At 40.8% G+C, this 22759-nt stretch overlaps 1 protein-coding gene across 2 annotated transcripts; it reads left to right on the plus strand.

Annotated features, from left to right (window-relative positions):
• The first annotated feature begins 143 nt into the window (after positions 1–143).
• hsdl1 (hydroxysteroid dehydrogenase like 1) lies at positions 144–16906 on the plus strand. 2 transcript variants are annotated; one of them, XM_080192532.1, is made up of 5 exons: positions 144–221; positions 398–868; positions 9570–10015; positions 10534–10761; positions 15437–16906. In XM_080192532.1, the coding sequence occupies exons 2-5, from the start codon at positions 649–651 to the stop codon at positions 15530–15532; spliced, it is 990 nt and encodes a 329-aa protein (XP_080048658.1). In that variant the 5' UTR covers positions 144–221; positions 398–648; the 3' UTR covers positions 15533–16906. The 2 variants fall into 2 exon arrangements, with proteins under 2 accessions (XP_080048658.1, XP_080048656.1); XM_080192530.1 differs by having other exon boundaries at positions 150–221; positions 395–868.
• The last annotated feature ends 5853 nt before the right edge of the window (positions 16907–22759 follow it).

Genomic DNA, 22759 nt, shown 5'->3' on the forward strand with positions numbered 1-22759 from the left:
AATCAAATTTAGTTGTCATATTTGTTATGTTAAATTGTCTACTATTTGTCATATCAAATAAAATGACAGTAATAGGTTGAAGAATATGTTTTTGTAAGGCAGAGTATTGAACACCTAAATTCTTTAAGCTCCTCCTCAACATTCTAACAGGGGGCCTTCAGAGGTCACTGTCTGTAACTTGCAAACAGCAACACTTCAGCAGGCCTGTGAACTGTATTCAGGTAGAGTCTATTTCAGTTTCTCTATAATTTTGTGTAATAAGACATGTTTAGCAGAATGAACAAACACAAATCTGCATAAACAGTTCAAACCAAGTGCAAGCTGCAACTAAGAATAAGTCATTGCAAGCAATTTCTGTATGCTGTAAAAACCAGTCTTGTTTGCTTGCTTCCAGCAGGTAAAAAGAACAGAAACTTTGCGAGAGGATTGAGACAGACTATCTTCAAGGGCTGCAGCACTGTGAAATACTATTCCATAACTAGCTGTTGGATTTTGTGTTGAATGATTTTCCAGCAAACTCTATTTGGCAGATCATTCTGAAAGTCAGACAGTCGTCTTAAATCACTTGCACTGAAGTCAGAAATTCATGCTGTGACCAATTACTACGCTGTCCTTCTTTGAGGAGAGAGGTCATCCCTACTGTATACCATGGCAGCAGTGGACAGTTTCCAATTACTGTACAGACAGATTGCCAGGACATGTAATACCTACGTAGATGCCCTAGCCATTGTGGGAGCATGGTATGTGACAAAGAAAAGCATCTGCCTTATCTGTGATTTCTACAGCATAGTCCGACTGCATTTCATCCCGAGACTGGTAAGCAGAAGAGATCTGCTAAAACACTTCGGCAAATGGGCCTTGGTGACTGGTACGTTCCTTTTCTCAGTCTTTATGTGAATGGCACTGGCTAGATCAATTGAACAGTAGTAGTGATGCAAAGTAATTTTATTTGCACTATTGCTGTAGTTATACTAGAAACTAAAAACCATTCAGAACAAAGCAGTCGGCTAGATCAACATCCCATCTGCTGGTTTAAATATCCAATTATCCTGCTGCCATCATATTTTGGCTGCGGTGTTTACTATTTTCAGGATGCACTGCAGCAAGTTGCCAAGACTTTATTGCTAGCATCCCCCAAAACCTGCATGCTCCACTACCCAGAAAAGAACAGCAAGCACATAGGAACACCAAATTATCCCAACTTGGACGTATATTGCAGATCCTTCATCATCATAGTTCAGAATTCTGCAGTTTCTTGTCTAATGTGGTGGCACAGTGGTTAGCACTACTGCCTCACAGTGTCAGGGACCCAGGTCTGATTGCCGGCTTAGGTCACTGCGTGGAGTTTGCACGTTCTCCATGTGACTGCATGGGTTTCCTCCCAAAGATGTGTGGGTTAGATGGATTGGCCAGTCTAAATTGTCCCTTAGTGTTATGGGGACTAGCTATGGGTAAGTGAATGGAGTTATGGGGATAGGGCCTTGATGGGATTGTGGGTCGGTACAGACTCGATGGGCCAAATGGCTTTCTTCTGCACTGTAGGGATTCTATGATGCTTATAGTATTTTGGAATTATCTTTACATGGAATGTAGGTGTTCGAGAAGCAGCCCAACAGTGTACTCTTGAGGTCTATTAGGAATAGGTAATCAGTGAATGTCTTACAAGCATCATCATGTCCCTAACCATGTTTTTAAATCCAAAATTGTGGCATAAACTGACATTGGAATGAAAAAGAGCGAGATTCGCTGGTTCCATTTCACTCCCATTTTCTTTTCGTTTTGGCCTTGACGTGTGATTTACATTCAGAATGTTTAATGCTGGTGCAAAACCAAAACCAAATGCATGATACAAGAGGCATTTTCAGCATTTAGTTTTATCAATGTTATATTTTGCATAGTTTCTATTTCATATAAAAATAAGCCTTTGCCTTTGGGGGTGACTGCACAAAATTCTTTTGACAGGTATAACCAAAATATGGAAGGTCATCGCCTGTAATTGCACTTTGGGTGTGCTAAATATGAAGTATTATGCACCTGCAACTCAAACTCTTGTAACAATGCATTGTATTAGTTTATTGTAAGTAGCATTTAACGTAGCAAACATAGTGATACTGACACACCATTTAAAAACAATCGGGAGAATGATCAATCCGTAAAATTTGATATGAACAGATTCACTTTGTGGAGGTTGGGAAATGTGGGGAAGTAGACTGGGTGAACTGGTCTGTGCCACAAAATCAGATATATTTTGATCCCAAACTGCTGAAATGGGGACTAGTTAGCTCAGTTTGCTGGATGGTGAATGTATGGTTCAAGGTAATGCAAACAGTACATGGACAAAGCACACATGACATGGCACTATGGACAGTGGTTAGCATTGCTGCCTTTTGGTGCTAGGGACATGGTCCAATTCTAGTCTTGGACCCTAAATTCAGTGTGGAGTTTACACGTTCTCCCTCTGTCTAAGTGGGTTTCCTTTAAGTGCTCTGATTTCCTCTCATAGTCCAAAGATGTGCGTGTTATGTGGACTGGCCTTGCTAAGTTGCCCCTTATTGCCCAAGGATATGCAGGTTAGGTAGATTAGCCTTGGTAAATACATAGGATTACAGAGATAAGGAACAGTGGGCCTAGGTAGTCAGAAAGTTTGAGCCAAGTGACCTCCTTCTGCACTGCAGGGATTCTATGACGTGAATTGCTTAAATGTGACCAAATTTAGCTCTACGTCTTTAACATTCTGTTAATAGTAATAAGTGCATTTTGCCTTGAAATTTATCGTATCTTGATGACAAATCAAATGTTTTCAATGTGCAGACACTGGATTAGCATATCTCATTATTACCTGAATTTCAAATGATATCATCAGCATAGAAATATGGGGACATTGTGTTCCACTGTGGTGAAGGACTTCATTAAAATATACTGCTGCAGATCATATGGTTAGGGAACTCCAGGATTTTGATCCAAAGATAGTGAAGGACAATTCCAAGTCAAGATTGTGTGTGATGTGGAAGGGGCTTGCAGATGGTGCTGTTCCCATGTCTCCCGTCCTTGTTCTAGGTTATGGTGATTACAGGTTTGGAAGGTGTGACATTGGGGAAGGAGTAAACATTTAAGATGGTGAATGAGATGGCGATCAAGTGGGCTACTTTCTCTTTGGGTGGTGTTGAGCTGTTTGATTGTTGTTAGAGCTGCACTTATACAGGCAGGTGTAGAATATTCGCTCATACTCCTGACTTATAGATCACTGAGCCATAACAGTGCAGAAGGAAGCCATTCAGCTCATTGAGTTTGTAACGAACACAATGCCACCCAGGCCCTATTACCATAACTCTACATATTTACCCTACTAATCCGCTGACACTACAGTCAATTTAACATGGCCAATTCGCCTAAGATGCACATCTTTGGACTGTGGGCGGAAAGCAGACCACCTAGAGGATACCCATGCAGAAATGGGGAGAATGTGCAAACTCCACCCAGACAGTGACCTAAGCAGAAATCAAACCCAGTTGCCTGGCATTGTGAGGCAGTAGTGCTAACCACTGTGCCATTGTGCTGCCCAATGACGGAGGACAGGCTCTGGAGGTTCAGAAGGTGAACGTTTACAACGTGGGTTTTCATTTTCTTTGAAAACTGAAAATTTTAATGGAAGATGGAATTATGTTCTGACATCTCTTGTGTTTCTTTTTAATTTATTTTGCACTCAAATGCCATTTTACCATCAGTAACCATACTTACAACTTTCATTGCAAGTTTTTGAAGTTTCTTTCTTGCCTAGGCCCAGTCGTGTTTGATTAAGGAAAGTTTATCTTTCTATTGTGATCACTTGGATAGACAAATGCTGTTGTCTGTTGAACAGATTTATGAACTTCAGCATTTCACTTATGGTTCATACATTCTTTAGTTCTGTTGCCAGTTGACATGAGATAAATTTAATATTGTGTCAATTCATTAGCTATTTTTGCTACAGTAGCATGATAGTCCAATTGCTTTCTGTCCATGGGTATCCATGTGATCCAGGTGGATTATTTTCGCTCTCCACCTTTGATTTAGTGATGTTGAAGCTGTTTGCATACCCGCATTGTTGCTCCGGCCGAGAGCCAGTGATGTGGAATAAGCAAGCATTGGAGAATTTTTCCATCAGGTGTTATAAAACCGATTAACTGATTAGTAAATTTTGATGCAATTCAAGAATATATTTCTCATTGGTTTTAGGTGGTCAACATGAATGAGTTGAACAAAGTAACAGTGTGTCTCATTCAGAGTGTGGAGATGCCGGCGTTGGATGGGGGTAAACACATTAAGAAGTCTCACAACACCAGGTTAAAGTCAAACAGGTTTATTTGGTAGCACGTGCCACTAGCTTCCGGAGCGCTGCCCTTTCATCAGGTGAGTGGGATTTCACTTCACAAACAGGGCATACAAAGACACAAACTCAATTTACAAAATAATGGTTGGAATCAAGCACTAATGGCTTGTGCTACCAAATAAACTTGTTGGATTTTAACCTGCTGTTGTGAGACTTCTTACTCTCATTCAGGGGGCAGTCAAATTCTGCTGCCTGCGTGCATCAAATTGCATTTCTTGTTTTCTGATCGTAATAGAATCCCTATAGTGCAGAAGGAGGCAGTTCAGCCCATTATGTCTGCATAACTCTCTGACAGAACATCTTACCCAGGCCCTATCGCCATAACCCCACATATTTAGCCTGCTAATCCCCCTGACTTACACATCTTTGGATATTAAGGGATAATGTAGCATGGCCAATCCCCCTAACCTGCAATGTATGGATGAACTAGGTTATCCAGTCTGTGCATTGCAGATTGACTTGAACTTTCAAAACTTGTGGTGGAAAGAAACAATTTTCTGAGATTCCCCTATGCAGGCAATTTACATCTCAGCTTTGGATGTAGGGTATGTCCAATTGTGGCTCTCCAGAAATAGAGCCATTTATATAAGAACATAAGAACATAAGAAATAGGAGCAGGAGTAGGCCAACTAGCCCTTCGAGCCTGCCCCGCCATCCAATAAGATCATGGCTGATCTGTCGTGGCTCAGTTCCACATTCCCGCCCTCTCCCCATAACCCTTAATCCCCTCTCTTATCAAAAACCCATCAACCCGCGTCTTAAAAATATTTAGCGAGGCAGCCTCCACCACTTCAACGGGCAGAGAATTCCAGAGATTCACCACCCTTTGAGTGAAGAAGTTCCTCCTCAACTCTGTTGTAAACCGCCCCCCCCTTTATCTTGAGGCTATGCCCCCTAGTCCTACTATCCTTTCTGAGCGGGAAGAGTCTCTCCACCTCTATCCTATCCATCCCATTCATCATCTTATACGTCTTAATGAGATCTCCCCTCATTCTTCTAAACTCTAACGAGTACAAGCCTAATCTATTCAGCCTCTCCTCATAGCTCAACCCCCTCAACTCTGGCATCAGCCTAGTAAACCTCCTCTGCACTCCCTCCAAGGCTAAAATATCCTTGCGTAAGTACGGCGCCCAAAACTGCACACAGTACTCCAGCTGTGGCCTCACCAATGCCCTATACAGCCGCAGCAAGACCTCCCTACTTTTATATTCAATCCCCCTCGTGATGAAGGCCAGCATCCCATTCGCCTTCCTGACCACCTGCTGCACCTGCAAGCTGGGTTTTTGCGACTCATGCACAAGGACCCCAAGGTCCCTCTGCACTGTCGCCTGCTGCAGTTTTTCTCCACGTAAGTAATAATCCTTCCTACCATTATTCCTACCAATGTGGACCACCTCGCACTTACCAACATTAAATTCCATTTGCCATTTCCTGGCCCATTCGCCCAGCCTATCTAGATCCTTCTGTAGACTCTCCCCACCCTCCGCACAATTTGCCTTTCCACCAATTTTGGTGTCATCAGCAAATTTCGACACCCTACACTCGGTTCCCTCCTCCAGATCATCTATATAAATGGTGAATAGCTGAGGCCCCAGCACCGACCCCTGGGGCACTCCACTAGTCACCATCCGCCAATCCGAATAGCACCCATTGACCCCCACTCTCTGCCTCCTATTTGACAACCAGTCCTCTATCCACGCTAACACCCTACCCCCAACTCCATGCCCCCTGACCTTCTGTAATAACCTCTTGTGAGGTACCTTGTCAAACGCCTTCTGAAAATCCAGAAAGACCACATCCATTAACCACAACATTAATTAATATTTTAAATTATATTTAGTGTTTCGTCAACAGTGTAGAAAATCAAGAATCTGCAGTACATGATACTCCATTATGGTAAAGAGGCATTAAATTAAAATGTATTATTTGAGATCATTTCAGTGTAATCCACAGCATCATTTCTTTATTGCAGAGATTCGTAAGAAGCACTTTCCAGTCATTTAAAAAACTAATAGTTTCCAAAGCTACTAATCCCGACAAAAAATCAAAAATAAGAGTAACATTAATGTACTCAGATATTTTCACTGTAACGGCAACAAAATATTTATACTGCAGAGGGTACATTGAAGCATGAAAATGAATGTGACTTCTGACCTAGGTTGTTTCTCACTCTGTTCTCAACATCTGGTTTCTACTTAGTTATGCAGGAATCAGCTCAGACGTGTAAGTAAGTGACAGTCATTGTAGAGCTGTTCTTTCATGTATGGGCATTAGAACAGTCAAGAATGAAAGATCAGCTGAATTAATCCTGTTCTGTTAGGACATAACCTACATATTTGCCTCTCTCTCTCTCTTCCCTCCTCCAGGCCCTTCTCCAGCAACCATGCAATTTCTCAGGAGAGGCAAATAAACAGAGCAAAAATAATTTTATTCCGATTTAGGTAAAAAATCTCAAGAAAAACTTTTCTGACGTCTGAAGGTAACGACATCCCAGGGGACTACGGTAACTCGGAAACAAATCCCCCAGTTATGCAGTAGTGTTGATCACACTGAGGAATTTGTCCATTTTCCTTTTTAAATGCATATGTAGAAATGAGCAAGTTCAGACACACATTAATGGCATTGATACTTATTAGGATAAAACAGCCTTTTTTTTGTCTCTTGAATAAATTGGAATGAAATGCAAACTTATGAACTAAATTATATTATTCTCAGTATTCACAAAACAGTCCAGTCTTATAGACCACAATTCTGAAACTTTAACTGAGCACCAACATTCTCGGACATTGTACAACATCCTGAGCCTCAGAGTCTAGAAGAGAGCAGGTACAACTCTGAACCAATAAATGAAGCATCTGTATGGCATGCTGTGTGTTCCTTACCCCATTTGTCATTCCTCCTGTCACCTTGATTCTAAGGAGAAGTAATATTGGAATAGGAAATGGTACTTTATTATCTTTGACATAGACATAGAGCGTACTCCTGTTATGTACTTTGAGTATGAAGCTATGCGCCCAAATGATGATTACCCCTAAGATGGCAGTTCAAACCTTGGTAAAGTTATATCTGCCTGCAGGTTGATTTCAGTCCTTATTTTGTTAACATAAAATCAAATTAATGAACACATGACATCTAAAGAAGCTTTGGTATTTTAGCAGCAATACATCAGAAACTTTCATAAACCATTACCAAAAGTACGCCACAGCGAAAAACCGCACCAACCTCCTCAGAAGACAAACATGGGATAGGGTGGACAGAGTACCATTCGTTGTCCAGTACTTCCCCGGAGTGGAGAAGCTACGACATCTTCTCTGGTGTCTTCAACACATCATTGGTGAAGACGAACATCTCGCCAGGGCCAATCCCACATCCCAACTTCTTGCCTTCAAACAACTGCACAACCTCAAACAGACCATTGTTCGCAGCAAACTACCCAGCCTTCAGGAGAACAGTGACCACAACACCACACAACCCTGCCACAGCAACCTCTGCAAGACATGCCGGGTCACCGACATAGATCACATCATCTCATGTGAGAACATCACCCACCAGGTACGTGGCACGTACTCTTGCAACTCGGCCAACGTTGTCTATCTAATACGCTGTAGGAAAGGATGTCCTGAAGCATGGTACATTGGGGAGACCATGCAGACTCTATGACAACGGATGAATGAACATCACTCGACAATCACCAGGCAAGACTGTTCCCTTCCTGTTGGCGAACACTTCAGCGGTCACGGGCATTCGGTCTCTGATCTTCGGGTAAGCGTTCTCCGAGGTAGCCTTCACGACACACGACAGCGCAGAGTCACTGAGCAGAGACTGATTGCCAAGTTCCATACACACGAGCATGGCCTCAATCGGGATCTTGGGTTCACGTCGCACAATCCGTAAACCCCATGACTTACCTGGACTTGTAAAATCTCACTTACTGTGCTGTCTGGAGACAATACACATCTCTTTAACCTATGCTAATGCTATCTCTACTCACATTGACTGCATCTTTAAGACTTGAAAAGCAGGTTAGCTGTAAAGACTTGCATTCTAATCAGTATTCTGTAAACTGTGTGTGCCTTTATATGCCCTTCTCTGATCAGAACCTTCCACACCTGACGAAGGGACACCATTTCCAAAAGCTTGTGGGATTACTATCAGATAAACTGTTGGACTCTAACCTGGAGTTGTGAGACTTCTTTCTGGACTCTCCCACCAGGGGAAACAAATGGAACACTATATTCTGCGGTGCAGAATATAGTGTTGCAATTACCGATAGAGAAAAATCAGCTTAATGTGTGATAGGACCATTCAAAAGTTGCAAAGAAGCTGTTCTTGAGTCAGTTGGTACATGCTTTCAGACTTCTGTGTCTTTTTCCTGATGGGAGAAAGTAGTTTATCTCTTGATCTCGTTAACAGTCGCATTGCACTGGATCAGGGATAATCATCTAACTTGCTGTTTGTCAGTGATTGTCTTTTGAACACATTTCTGAACATATCTAGCATAACTTTTGAGTATTTTGTCCACATATTTTATTTGCCAAAGTTGAGAATTGAGTTTGTTTTATTTTACAATCTACACAAAGTTTATACCACCAGGTTAAAATCTAACAGACTTATTTGAAATCACGAGCTTTTGAAGCACTGCTCCTATATCAAGGAGCAGCACTCCAAAAGCTCATGATTCCAAATAAACCTGGTGGACTTTAACCTGATGTTGTGAGACTTCTTACTGTGCCCACCCCAGTCCAACGCCACCATCCCCACCTCAAAGTTTATACCAACAGTGTTTTGAATAATTTAAAGCATGTTTTTAATAATTGAAAGCTTCTGCAACAGGAATATTACCACTGTCATGAAACGACATATAGTTGTGGCAACCATTGATACAGCAGAGATTACACACATTTCTTGACTATTTTGAACTCTAATTTGCTTTTATGGAACCAGTGCCTATGCTAATCTTGAAAGTAATCTCTGTACAACAAAAGTGCTGGCGTTTGTTGTATTGAGTGAAGCTTTCAAGTCATAGTTTAATCCTAGGTAGTTTCTCGGCATTCTAGATGAATTTTTGAAAATGTTTATGAAGCATATTCATACTTCTTGTGTGTTAGTAGGTAAGACTGAGTTAAATCTTTCCATCAGCCTTCATTAAATGGTATCTAGATTCATTTTGATCGTAACAGATTTATCATTATTTGCTTAGGTGGAGCAGATGGGATTGGCAAGGCCTATGCTGAGGAATTGGCTAGCCAAGGCATTAATCTGATTCTGGTTAGCCATGACCGAAGTAAACTGGAAGCTACAGCCGTCGCCATTTCGAAGACTTTTAATATTGAAACCATCATAATTGAAGCTGACTTTACCAAAGGGCGAGAGATATACCAGCCAATCCGAGAAGCTTTGAAGGATAAAGAAGTAGGCATCCTAGTGAATAGTATGGGTGTGCCTAATGAACACCCACAGTTTTTCTTAAATGCATCTGAGGATGAACTCTGGGATCTCATAAATGTAAATATCGCTGCAACCAACATGATGATCCATATTCTGTTACCAGGAATGATACAGAGGAAGAAGGGAGCTATTGTTAACATTTCCTCAGGGTCTTGCTGTAAGCCCACACCACAGATGGCCACATATTCAAGCGCTCAGGTATCTCTCATGATTGCTGCAATTATCGTATGCTTTATAACAGTGTACCCACAGGAAAGAACATTATTTGCAGGAAGCTTCAGAAAGCTTCTCAAAACTACTATGTTTACAACCCTTCTGAAATGTTTAAGTCTGGGTGTTATATCTAAAATTGTAAGTGCTATCTCTATATAAATGAGAATAATGTGAGTTATGAGTCACAATTGTTTAATTATATTGGGATTTTCCTGTGCAAAACATCACAGCACTTCACAGCAGGGATGGTGGGGCAAGGCTTGACTGCTAAATTAACAGAATTCATAAAAGCCTTGTCAGCCTTTGACTTTATGTCAGCAGTATTTCTCACCAGGAAAACTGGAACAATAAACTGTTGAAAATAATTGTATTTTTACTAGTTCCAGGGCTGTTATCTTGACTTTTAATGAAAAAGTTAATTTTGTGGCTCTTTTAATTCAGAATTAGTCTGACTCTGTTTTCATGAATTATGCATTTTGAGATACAACTTTATTGTTTTTCAGACATATTTGGACCATTTTAGTAGAGCTTTGCATTTTGAATATGCATCTAAGGGAATCTTTGTTCAGAGCTTGTTGCCATTCTATGTAAAAAACAACACTGCCTCAGAAAGCGATGGATTCTCCGTCTACTCCTGGATAGCACCATCAGCGAATGTTTATGCACGTCATGCAATTTCTACCCTTGGAATTTCCCACAGGACTTCTGGTTATTGGATGCATTCAATACAGGTGATTATAATGTTGGAATTATTGAGATCCAAAAATGACAATAAAGGACTTAAATTTATATAGAGCCTTTCACAATCTTTGAGCATTCTAAAGTTTTTCAGAGCTAATGCAATTTATCACAAGTGTCACCACTCACTTTTACAATGTAGGGATGTGTTGAATTGCAAGGTGCCACAAAAAAAAGTAAGTTAGAAGAACATATTTTAGTGTTGATTTTTTGGATGAATGTTGGCTAGCACATGGAAGAATTCTGTTCTTTCATTATGAAGAATTCCATAGATCTTTTACACCCAGCTGATAGATGGCAAACCTGATGTGCAGAGGTTTCTTATGATTATTTTGCAATATTGGCTTATGCTAGTACACATGCCTCTGTTGTGAGACAACATTTTGTGGATCTGAGCCACACCAAGATATGAGTGCATAGCAACAAAAACAGAAAACGCTGGAAAATTTCATAAGTCTGACAGCATCTGTAGGGAGAGAATAGAGCCAACATTTTGAATCCAGATGACCCTCCATCAGACCTGCTGAGATTTTTCAGCATTTTCTGTTTTGCTTTTATTGTATGTGTGTGTGTGGGAGATCTAGGGTACCAGCAATATTGGGCACTATTAGGTACTGTAGTCATCTTGGGTACAAACAGTACTAGACACTATGAGTAGTCGATCTTACAAATACTTGTGCACAAGAAGAAACAGACTTGCAGCCCTCTGTAGAGAGTGGTTCTGAAGTTACATAAAACAACTTAGCAATTATAGTTAATTACAGCAAATGAGAAACAAGCAATTATTCTAATCCTTGCATACATTTTCACCATTCATATATTAGTTTTTTGCTCTTTTTTCGATGAAAAACTGTCTCCTACTAATCCTTCATTTGCATAACATGTCCCCATACCTTGCCTTTGGTATTCTGTTATGGAAAACTCTGATTTTTTTTTTCACCCTCAGGGTGAAAGCTGAAAACAGAATGTTTACAGGACTTATGCAGGTGCAGATGCACAAGTGCTTACCCCATTGAAGACCTGTACGCTGATGAGCATTTTCCATTATTTGACAGAGATTTATGGAACCTTAATTTTAACAATTTTATCTTCCACAAGTGTATAGCATAGATTATATGAGAATGCAGTTGATGTAAAAGAGAAGTCTGTTCTGACCAGGATGTGCCCAGTTTCTTCCCTTTATTTGGTAACAAGAAAGCAGGTTAGCTATCTCTCTCACCAAATGAAAGAGTTTAGTGTGAGAATTATGTCAGAGATTGTTGATAGCCTGAATGCTGTAATCAATGGATTGAAGAATGAATATCTCGACAAAGTGTATAAGACTTAAGTAATGAAGGTTTCTAGGAATGGGGTATCAGGAGTGAGCATTTTAATAAAGAAGTGGCTTCATCAAGTGAGACCATTTAAGTACCTGGGGAGTATGAAAACCGACAATGGAAGATGTACCAAGAAGGTGTGAGCTAGAATTACCATATTGAATGTTGCATTTAATAAAAGGAAGAGGATATTAAGTGGCCAACTGAATAGAGTTGCAAAAAAGACTAGTGAATGGTTTTATATTTAGTGTGATGCCAAAACAAGAGGAGAGGCTTCAAAATAGTTTTGAAAAGCATGGAGACAGTAGGAAAAATAATAAGGAAATATTGGCAGTGGTACAAGAAGAATGTTATTTGGTTGATTGCATCAGAAAAAGCCAAAATAATTGAATTGGCATGTGCTGATATGATGTTAGGAAAAGTTGTTAGAAGGGTCGTTAGCAGAAGAAAAAGGGGGAAAAGAAGGATACACATGAGCCAAGTTTGTCTTTCGTTTAGGGGTTGTAGACATCCTTGGCTAGACCAGCATTTATTGCCTGTCGCTAATTATCCTTGAGAAGATGGTGATGAGCTGCTTTAAGCCACTGCAGTCCATGTGGCATAGGTACATGCACAGTGCTGTTAGGGAGGGAGTTCCAGGATTTTGACCCAGTGACAGTGAAAAAACAGCAATTATATTTCCAAGTCAGGATGGTGAATGGCTTGGAGGAGAACTTCCAGGTCATGGTATTCCTAAGTATTTGCTGCCCTTGTCCTACTAGATAGTGGTCATGGGTTTGGAATGTGCTACCTGAGGAGCCTGGATGAGTTTTTGCAATGCATCTTGTAGATGGTACACTGTTGTCACTGTTTGTTGGTGGTTAAGAGATTGAATGTTTGTGAAAGGATACCCATCAAGCAGGCTTCTTTGTCCTGAATGGTGTCAAGCCTCTTAGTATTGTTGGAGCTGCACTTATCCAGCAAATGGAGAGCATTCCATTACAGTCCTGACTTGTGTCTTGTAAATGGTGGACAGATTTTGGGGAGTCAACAGATGAGTAACTTAGCACAGAATTCCTAGTCTCTGACCTGCTGTTGTAGCCACAATATTTATATGGCTAGCTCTGTTTGAATTTCTGGTCAATGGTAACTTCCAGGATGTTGATAATGGGGGATTCAGCAATGGTAATGCCATTGAATTTCAAAGGGCAATGGTTACATTATCTTTTGTTGGAGTTAATAATTACCTGGCACTTGTGTGGCATGAAAATTACTTGTCACCGGTTATCCCAAGATTGGATATTGTCCAGGTCTTGCTACGTTTGGACATGGACTGCATCAGTATCTGAAGTTGTGAAAGGTGCTAAACACTATGCAATCATCAGTGAACGTCCCTATTCAAACCTGGTGAGGGATGGAAGGTTATTGATGAAGCAGCTGAAGATGGTTAGGCTTAGGACACTACCATCACTTCCATTAACTCTAATTTTGCTAGGGTTCCTTGATGCCATACTTAAATGCTGCCTTTATGTCAAGGAACTCCCTTTCACCTCGCCTCTCGAATTCAGCTCATTTCTGCATGTTTGAACCAAGGCTATAATAAGATCAGAAGTTGAAGTGGCCTGGGTGAAACCCAAACCGAGCCTCAGTGAGCAGCTTATTGCTGTTCAAGTGCTGCTTGAATGTGCCGTTGAGTACTGATGGGGCGGAAACTGGCTGTGTTTAATTTGTCCTGTTTTTGTGTCCACACATACCTCGTAATTTGCCACATTGCTGAATAGATGCCAGTGCTGTAGCTGTACTGGAACAGCTTGGCTAGAGGTCTTACAAATTCTGGAACACAAGTCTTCAGTATCATTGCTGGAATATTATTAGGACCAATAGCATTTGCAGTATCCAGTGCCTTCAGCCATTCCTTGATATTACGTGGAGTGAATCAAATTGGCTGAAGACTGGCATTTGTGGTGCTGGGAACCTCTGAAGGAAGCTGGGATGGATCAGGGATGTGGTGCCTCAGGGATCTGTTTTGGGGCCACTGCTGTTTGTAATTTTTATTAATGATCTGGATGAGGGTATAGTTGGGTGGATTAGTAAATTTGCTGATGACACCAAAGTCGGAGGTGTGGTAGATAGTGATGAAGGGTGTCATAGTTTGCAGGAAGACTTAGACAGGTTGCAGAGCTGGGCCGAGAGGTGGCGGATGGAGTTTAATGCGGAGAAATGTGAGGTAATTCACTTTGGTAGGAATAACAGATGTGTCGAGTATAGGGCTAACGGGAGGACTTTGAATAGTGTGGATGAGCAGAGGGATCTAGGTGTATGTGTACATAGATCCCTGAAAGTTGGGAATCAAGTAGATAAGGTTGTTAAGAAGGCATACGGTGTCTTGGCGTTTATTGGTAGGGGGATTGAATTTAGGAGTTGCAGCGTTATGTTGCAACTGTACACAACTCTGGTGCGGCCGCACTTGGAGTACTGTGTGCAGTTCTGGTCCCCACATTACAGGAAGGATGTGGAGGCTTTGGAGAGGGTGCAGAGGAGGTTTACCAGGATGTTGCCTGGTATGGAGGGGAGGTCCTATGAGGAGAGGCTGAGGGATTTGGGGTTGTTTTCGCTGGAAAGAAGGCGGCTAAGAGGGGATCTTATTGAAACATATAAGATGATTAGAGGTTTAGATAGGGTGGATAGTGATCGCCTTTTTCCTCTGATGGAGAAATCTAGCACAAGGGGGCATGGCTTTAAATTAAGGGGGGGTAGTTATAGGATGGATGCCAGGGGTAGGTTCTTTACCCAGAGGGTGGTGAGGGATTGGAATGCCCTGCCTGCTGCAGTTGTAAATGCGCCTAGTTTGGGGGCGTTTAAGAGATCCGTGGATAGGTTTATGGACGAAAAGGGATTGGTTTAGGTTAGTGGGTCATTGTTTTGTAACTGGTCGGCGCAACATCGTGGGCCGAAGGGCCTGTTCTGCGCTGTAATGTTCTATGTTCCACTTGGCACTTTTGGCTGAAGATTGTAGCAAATGCTTTCAGCCTTTTCTTTAATGGGCAATCGTATACAGAATTGAAGAGGGAAATACAAGACACTGTTAATAAGAGATGCAGAAATGAGCCAGAATCACTTGAGGATGGTTATTTACTTTCATCGTTGATGTGTTACATTTCCTGTCAAAGATATAAAATTATTTTCCTTAATGATCTTAACCTGACTGTTAAGTGCAAATACTAATGAACAGCTAACTTTATTAAGCTGTTAAATTGTTAGATATGTGCAGAGGTACAGAACATCTTTAAATGAAAGGAATCTATTGCATGAAGTTAAAGCAGTCTGTTGTTTGTATGAAATTATTTTTGTGATTCTTTTTTCTCTTTTGCAGTTTTTATTTGCCCAATACATGCCTGAATGGCTGTGGGTATGGGGAGCAACTCTAATGAACAACAGATGGTGCAGAAAGGCAGCATGCACATCATAACCAAAGACATTGACTGGCGGCAAATCATATTTGTGTGCAAACCTACCCACACCCTGTGAGCAGGATGAAATGATGATTTTTTTTGTGGCTATAAAATGACTTATATTAATCATTTCACTTTGAAACTTACTTATTTGGAAGTGTCACAGGCAAGCATCTAACAACTTGATGCCAATTGTATATCTTCAAAACTCTCAAAATCAAAATACTATGTCTACCAATAAGATCAGGACAGGCATCATTATTGTTACCCACAATTAACACACCCACATAAACAACTTAATTTTTAAATTTACAAAATGACTAGACGCCTCACTGAATTAATCTTGTAAATGGATGAACCTTGCTGGTTAAGAAAAGTTCCAAGTAGTAATCAAAATATGAATTCCTTTTGGCCAACTTCCCTCCCTCCCTCCCCAACAATTCTAGTTATACCCAGCTATAAAAGCTGCTCTGTGTAGAATTACTATCATGAAATACTTCTGAAAGAAACTAAAAGCTGTGGATAACTATTTAAAAAAAATGGAGCACACATCAATATCCAATTAAAAATATATATTTTAAACTTGTGGTTTGAAAATGTGAAGAATTATTTATTAGGATTCGTATTCTGTTTGAATATACATGAATTCATGAAGCTCCTGATTAACTATTGAGTATTGTCTCTAATTTACATTCAAATGCTTGCCATATTTATTTTAACCTTTATTATCTATCTACATATACAATACCAATGCCAAAAAATAATTATTGCTCCATAAACTGTTAGTAAGTTTCATAATTTTTTTTGCTGGCTTTATTTATTAGTGAACTTCATTTTGCTAACAGTCTTCTATCTTTCCAGGGCATCATAGTGCGTATGAACTGTTTTATATATTTACTATATTTCAGCATTAACTTTCAGATAATTTGGGAATGTTTCAGTATTGAAATGCAGATAAACAATGTTCATAGGTGTTGCACTACTTTGTGGTATCACAAAATGTGAATATAAACAGTTAATGCTGTGTAGGACATTTGAGTATTCAACTATAAATCAAATTTGTGTATTACATTACCACAACTTTTTGGTGAGGTGTGCTTTTCAATCCTTTTGATCACATCCTCCTGGAATACCAATCTTACTGGCTTCTCAAGCAAGTTGATGTCAGGTAAATACTTGTTTGCACTCATTTGAGTCTTACTAAGTCCAATTTGAGTGTTTAAAAGTCATGTGAGATAAGGTGATCTATTATGGTTTGAGTTTTTATGGTACAGTTTTCTTTAAAATAACCTGCTATCCTGAAAGATCTGCAACTTATTGATGTTCTGGTGTGGAGTTTGTTGCAAATAACTGGAATATATTAAAATATACATTGAGTGCAAAAATAAGCACATTTCAGTGTTTCAATTTTGTAATTAATCCTATTTTGTATAAGATTCACAAGATTTAGTTTTAAACTATTGAAAATATAATGAAGAGGAACACTATATAGTAAACAAGGGGACAATGTTCTTCTTTCCCTTCTGGAAGCCAACACCGCTGCAGCCTTTGGGCACTAATCAGACGAAACATACCTGAAATTTGTTTTTTGTTTGTAGTTCCTTGAAACGGGCACCATTTTAGTGATAAAAGTTGAAAATGCTAGAGATACTCAGAGTCGTGGTTGTATAGTGCAGAAAAGGCCATTTGGTCCATTGACTCTGCAGCAATAATAAATACCACTAAAGTTGCACTGATCCCATTTTCCAGCACTTGTCCCATATTCTTGAATGTTATGGTATTTCAAATACTCATCAGCCTCAACTACCTTTTCTTCTCCTGGTACTCCACAAACAACTTGATGGCACCTTTCTAATTTGTCAAGGTGTGATAATATAATTAAGGCCTAGTTTTAAGACTGATTAAATTGGATATCCCAAATTAAAGAATTGGACATATTAAGATTAAACACAGTAATACCTCAGGCAGGCCAGACTTGAAAGTCAAATATACAAAGACACAGAAATATGTCAGGGCCTGACTCATCAATCACCCATCAAGGATCATTGCACTGTATTGAGACCCAGCAAGAGATCATTGCACCCCATTGAAATGCACTGGCCTATTGTTAGAAGCCCAGATCAGGCCAGGCTTTCTGTCACCCAGAGTTTCTGTAGTTAGCTCATCTGGAAACAGGTTACACATGAGCAACAGCATGAAGATGATCACCTGGAAGTGGGTCCCAGTGTCCTGTCAGACACCGCACCCTCACCCTTCATTGATCGGAAGCCAGAGGAGTTTTGGAAAGGCAGGGAGGGAGGGGAATAAAGGTACACCCCTCGGAGATACTGGCAGCAAAGACTTGACGAGGGGGGCGACGTTAACCATCTGGGAGACTGACCAGAGAAGTTGCCGTCAAGACTCACCTTTGTGACAACAGACCAGGGGGACTCAGAGAATTGGACCTGTCGTTTAACCAAACCATCTTTGCAGTTAGTATACTTGAATCTTGGGTATCCGCTTGTTTTATGTGGGTAATTTAAGGGTTAATAGTATTATTAATAAACTTATTGAACTTCTACTTGTGTTTGTCCATTGTCTATCTTGCAAATTAGGGCACTGGGATAAAACATTTGAGTAAGTAAACTGGTCAAAAGTATTTGAGGTTTTACAGGTACAACGAAGGCTAGATGAAACTCCATCATAAAAATCAGACAGTGAAGGAGCACAAGTGATGCGCACAGCTAGCAGAGACTTTTATGCAGAAGGAATGAAATAACAAAAAAAGTATAATATTTTCATGTAACTGGTACTCCAAAGAGTTTACAATTAATACAAATATTATGAATAGGTTCTATTGAGGGAAATACACAAATAAGTAAACAATTGAAAGTCAGGGACACCTGTGTACAAGTAGCAATGCCTCATTCTACTGTCAATGCTATGGAAGCAATAAAATGACAATGTTGTTGCGACACGGTCACATCCACACCTGAATCCAATGTTCCGATGTCCTAATATGAAAGAACTACAAATCAGGTCACAGAATTAAGGGAGATCCTTCTTTAAGGATTTCTGATACGGAGTTGCCAGTGTTGGACTGGGGTAGGCACAGTAAGTAGTCTCACAACACTAGGTTAAAGTCCAACAGGTTTATTTGGTAGCATGAGCTTTTGGAGCATTGTCCCTTCATCAGGTACAATACTCTGAAAGTTTGTGCTACCAAATAAACCTGTTGGACTTTAACTGGTGTTGTGAGACTAGTTACTGTAAAGTTTCCTGTTTATTCTCATGGTCCCGATGTCTTGTGTTGTAGTCACATAATCTTAAAACCTAAAAGGAAAGTACACAAAATTTTCCAGCGAAAGCCATCATTTTAGGAGGGTCTGTGTCAAATTGGATTTAGGGAAAGAAAGCCATGTGTCATAATACATGGTTGTTCTTTGCACTGGAGGGTGGAAGATCATGGTGTTCACCAAGGGTCAGTCTAAGAATGTTTTTTTTTGTTATATATAAATGGATTTTGGAATATTGTCTGAAATGTTGTAATTTGTTGAGACAGTCATGAACCACACTGAGATGGCAGGGCATCTCAACGTGAGGCACCGGTTCATGGAGCTATATAGCTTTGTTTTGGATTTGTGTGAGAAGTTGCATGAAATCACCTGTGAGATTAAGCAGCCCAGTCATGGTGTTACAATTACTCAAGATTTACAAATACCCTCGAACAGGATTATAATATATAAGACAAGCAAACACCAGAAATAATAAACATGTACACAGTTTTATCTAGAAATTCCCCCTTGTTCCAAACTATATCTGTGATACCTGAACGCCATAAGTTCCCCGTGCCCCAAACAACATGCACCTTAAACAAATTCATAAGTCAAACCCAGCTTTTAATTATCATATAATACCAGGAGGATGGTCCAATCAGGGAAGTATCTTTGCCTGTTACAACAAAGATATTTAAACTGCCTTTATGAAGATTTCTGCACTAGTTTGGCTGTAAGACTATAAAAGGAGCCTCTGCTGTTAACTGGCTTGCTGTTAATATTAAACTGGCCCTCCATTGGATGTTAACCTGGCCTGTCTGCTTCTGCAGGAGTTGACAATTATAACCAAAAGAGAAAATGCTGAAAAATCTCAGCAGGTCTGGCAGTATCTGTCAGCTTTGACAAAGGATCGTCCGGACTCTCAACGTTAGCTCTTTTCTCTCCTTACAGATGTTGCCAGACTTCCTGAGATTTTCCAACATTTTCTCTTTTGGTTTCAGATTCCAGCATCCGCAGTAATTTGCTTTTATCCATTTGATAATTATACCTTGGTTCTCTCTTTGATTCTGCCTACTAAATATTAGGTAATCTACCTCTCAATGATCTTCCATTCATCTCTCCGTCATCTAGGTTAATTGCTTCCTGGTGACAGGGCAATTTACATCTGATTTTATCTAGATGTCTGTTAATCCCATTACCCTCCCCCTCCCCTCACTCTCATCATCCACTTTGAACATTGGCTACTGCTGTCACCAGGCACATTCTCCCCTGCTGCTGGGTAGATTGGAGAAACTGATTGCAGGTTGGTTGCTCTATTAATTCTGAGTCCTGTTGTTACCAGGCAAATCCATGACAAGGCAAAAACTTGTCTTCTCATTGGCATTTGTTACAGTATCTTCAATGTTCATCTTGGATTTAAATTGAAGCTGCAGTTCAGGAACTACAGTTCTTAGTGGGTCTCAGGACCTCTGCACATGTCAGACTAGAGATGGCCCCACACACCACAGTTATGCCTTTTACTGTCTTCAGGTTGGGAACTTGGGTCTTCAATGCATGCACCAACCAGGAAAGGGCTGAGCATGCATAGGTTGTCCATCTTCAAGCTGAGAATCAATCCTATGTGCATGCACAGAAGATAAAAAGTGAAACAGCACAGAATAGCAGGTTAGAGAGATTCTCCGGGAGTAGGATACAGGGAAGGGACAGGCAGAAGATCCCAAATCAAGACAGAAAGAGGTCCTAGGCAACAACAAAGATAAGGATCAGAGATGGATCCCATTGAATCAAGAAAAATGGCAGGAACAGCGAAAAAGTCTCTGAGCTCCCAAATCTGTGGGGAGCAGATTTAAAGAATACTGGGCTCAAGGGAGGGCAGCCAAAGGTTGGCGACTCTGGACTGTGGACTTTTTGGAGCAGTGGTATTCTGCTTCGCACAGCCAAATATCTGAAAGCGTGCATGGAATGTGAAGCATGACAATATGCAGAGATCCAGGGGAAAGGAGTCTCAGAGGTAAGATTGAAACCCTGTAAGTGGGCATTGGTTGAAGCCATCCAAGTTGGAGCAAGTTTTAGAGAAATTCCAAGGCAAGTTCTTCAAACATGGATGTTGGAAACTTGTGTGAGAAAGGTAGGGTTTCTGTGAGACCAGTTGGCTGACAGTGTGACAAGTGTCTGGGTGGGTTGTTGAAAAAACTATAGAAGCTGCTTTGGTCACATCTGTCATTTACTTTGGAATATAGTATTTATGACAATTCAGTAGTTGGTTCACGTACTGCATAAAGTACAAGATATAAGGGAATATTGTTTCATCTATCTTAGCTTATATGATTTTGTAAATATATAGCTGGGTGAAGAAATAGTGAATATTCGGAGCATAGTCTTCTCTTTGTATTGAGATCTTTCCAACCTTGTCTGGTGTAATATAGTTCATTTTTCTTGTTTAATATGTTTTATTATTTGTTAAAAGTTTATCAGCAGATTCCTGTGCTCTGAAAGTTAGTGGCTTTTGCTAACAAATCAACCTGTTGGACTTTAACCTGGTGTTGTGAGACTTCTTACTGTGGTTACCCCAGTCCAACGCCGGCAGCTCCACATCATAGATTTATCAACGCAGTTTCAATCTGTTCAGTATTATCAACTGTGATTGTAATAAAATACTCCATCTTGTGTGGCATTACCACTGTGCTGAATGGGGTAGATTTTGAACAGATCTAGCACCTCAAAACTGCACACATAAGGCACTGTGAACTAGTAGCAGCAACACTATACACAACTACAGTCTGTAACCTCGTAGCCTGGCATATCATCCACTTGACTCCCATTACCATCAAGCCAAGGGATCAGACTTGGTTCAATGAAAAGTGCAGGAAAGCATGCTAGAAACAGCACCAGGCATACCTAAAAGGCAGTGTCAACCTAGTGATACTAGGTAATATTGTATTATAAACAATAGAAGCAGCAAGTAATGGAGCTCAGCAATCCCACGAGCAAATGCTCTCAGCTCTGCAGTCTTGCCATATCCAACCACGAATGATGGTGGACAATTAAACAGCTCAGTGGAGATGGAGGGGGCGCCACAAATTTCTCCATCCTCAATGGTGGTAGGGCTCAGTACATCAGTGCATCTTCAGCTATAAGTGCCCAGTGGATGATCCACTTCTGTCTCCTCCTCACCTCCTATAAATTACCCTTAGATTTTCAGTAACTTTATCCCCAGTCACTGCTATAAACGACCCCAAACTGCCTATAAATTATCCCTAGACTTCCTCTAAATTACTTCCAGTAAATCCTATCAATTTACCTCAAGACCTGTATATTAATTCCAATCATTCCTATCAATTGCCACTGCGCAGCCCCCCCTCCCTCCCTCCCTCCCCACTGCAGGGTTTGAAGCTGAGGTCCCTGGAACATTAACACAGTTTCTGGATTAATACTCTAGCGATTATACCACTGGGCTATCAGACAAGGCCTAGTCAATTCTTAATTGCAGATTTTTAAAATTGAATTCAAATTCCACCATTTGTCGTAGCGGGATTCTAATCCGCGACCCCAAGAATATTAGCTGAGTTTCCGAATGAATGGTCCAGGGGAAATACCACCCGGCCACCGCCTCCCCTAGAAATGCCCCCAGTCACTCCTATCAGTCACCCCAGACCCCTCATCAATTATCCCCAGTTAGCTCTATAAATGATCCCAGCAAGTGCCACGTCTGTGACCACAATGACCACCACCATTTCCCGATTATTTAACGATTTTTTTTAAGGACACTGACTCCGGAGCCGTTTATTTTCTGAGCTGTTTTCTCCAGCAGCCGGTGAGAAGGATTTTTCCCCCATATGTCGTGCGTGCGCGCGCATGGGGGGGGGGGCGGTAGGTGGGCGCGCTCGCGGCCCGGAGCGCGCGCGCATCCTAACGGCCCCGGCGCGAGCGCGTGCCCGGAATCCCCGATCAGCGACCATTTTGGGAAAGAAAGCTGGCGGCGGCGGCGGT

This window comes from Carcharhinus amblyrhynchos, chromosome 7, assembly GCF_965287045.1.
Source record: "Carcharhinus amblyrhynchos chromosome 7, sCarAmb.v2.hapA, whole genome shotgun sequence".
NCBI classification, from domain to species: domain Eukaryota; kingdom Metazoa; phylum Chordata; class Chondrichthyes; order Carcharhiniformes; family Carcharhinidae; genus Carcharhinus; species Carcharhinus amblyrhynchos.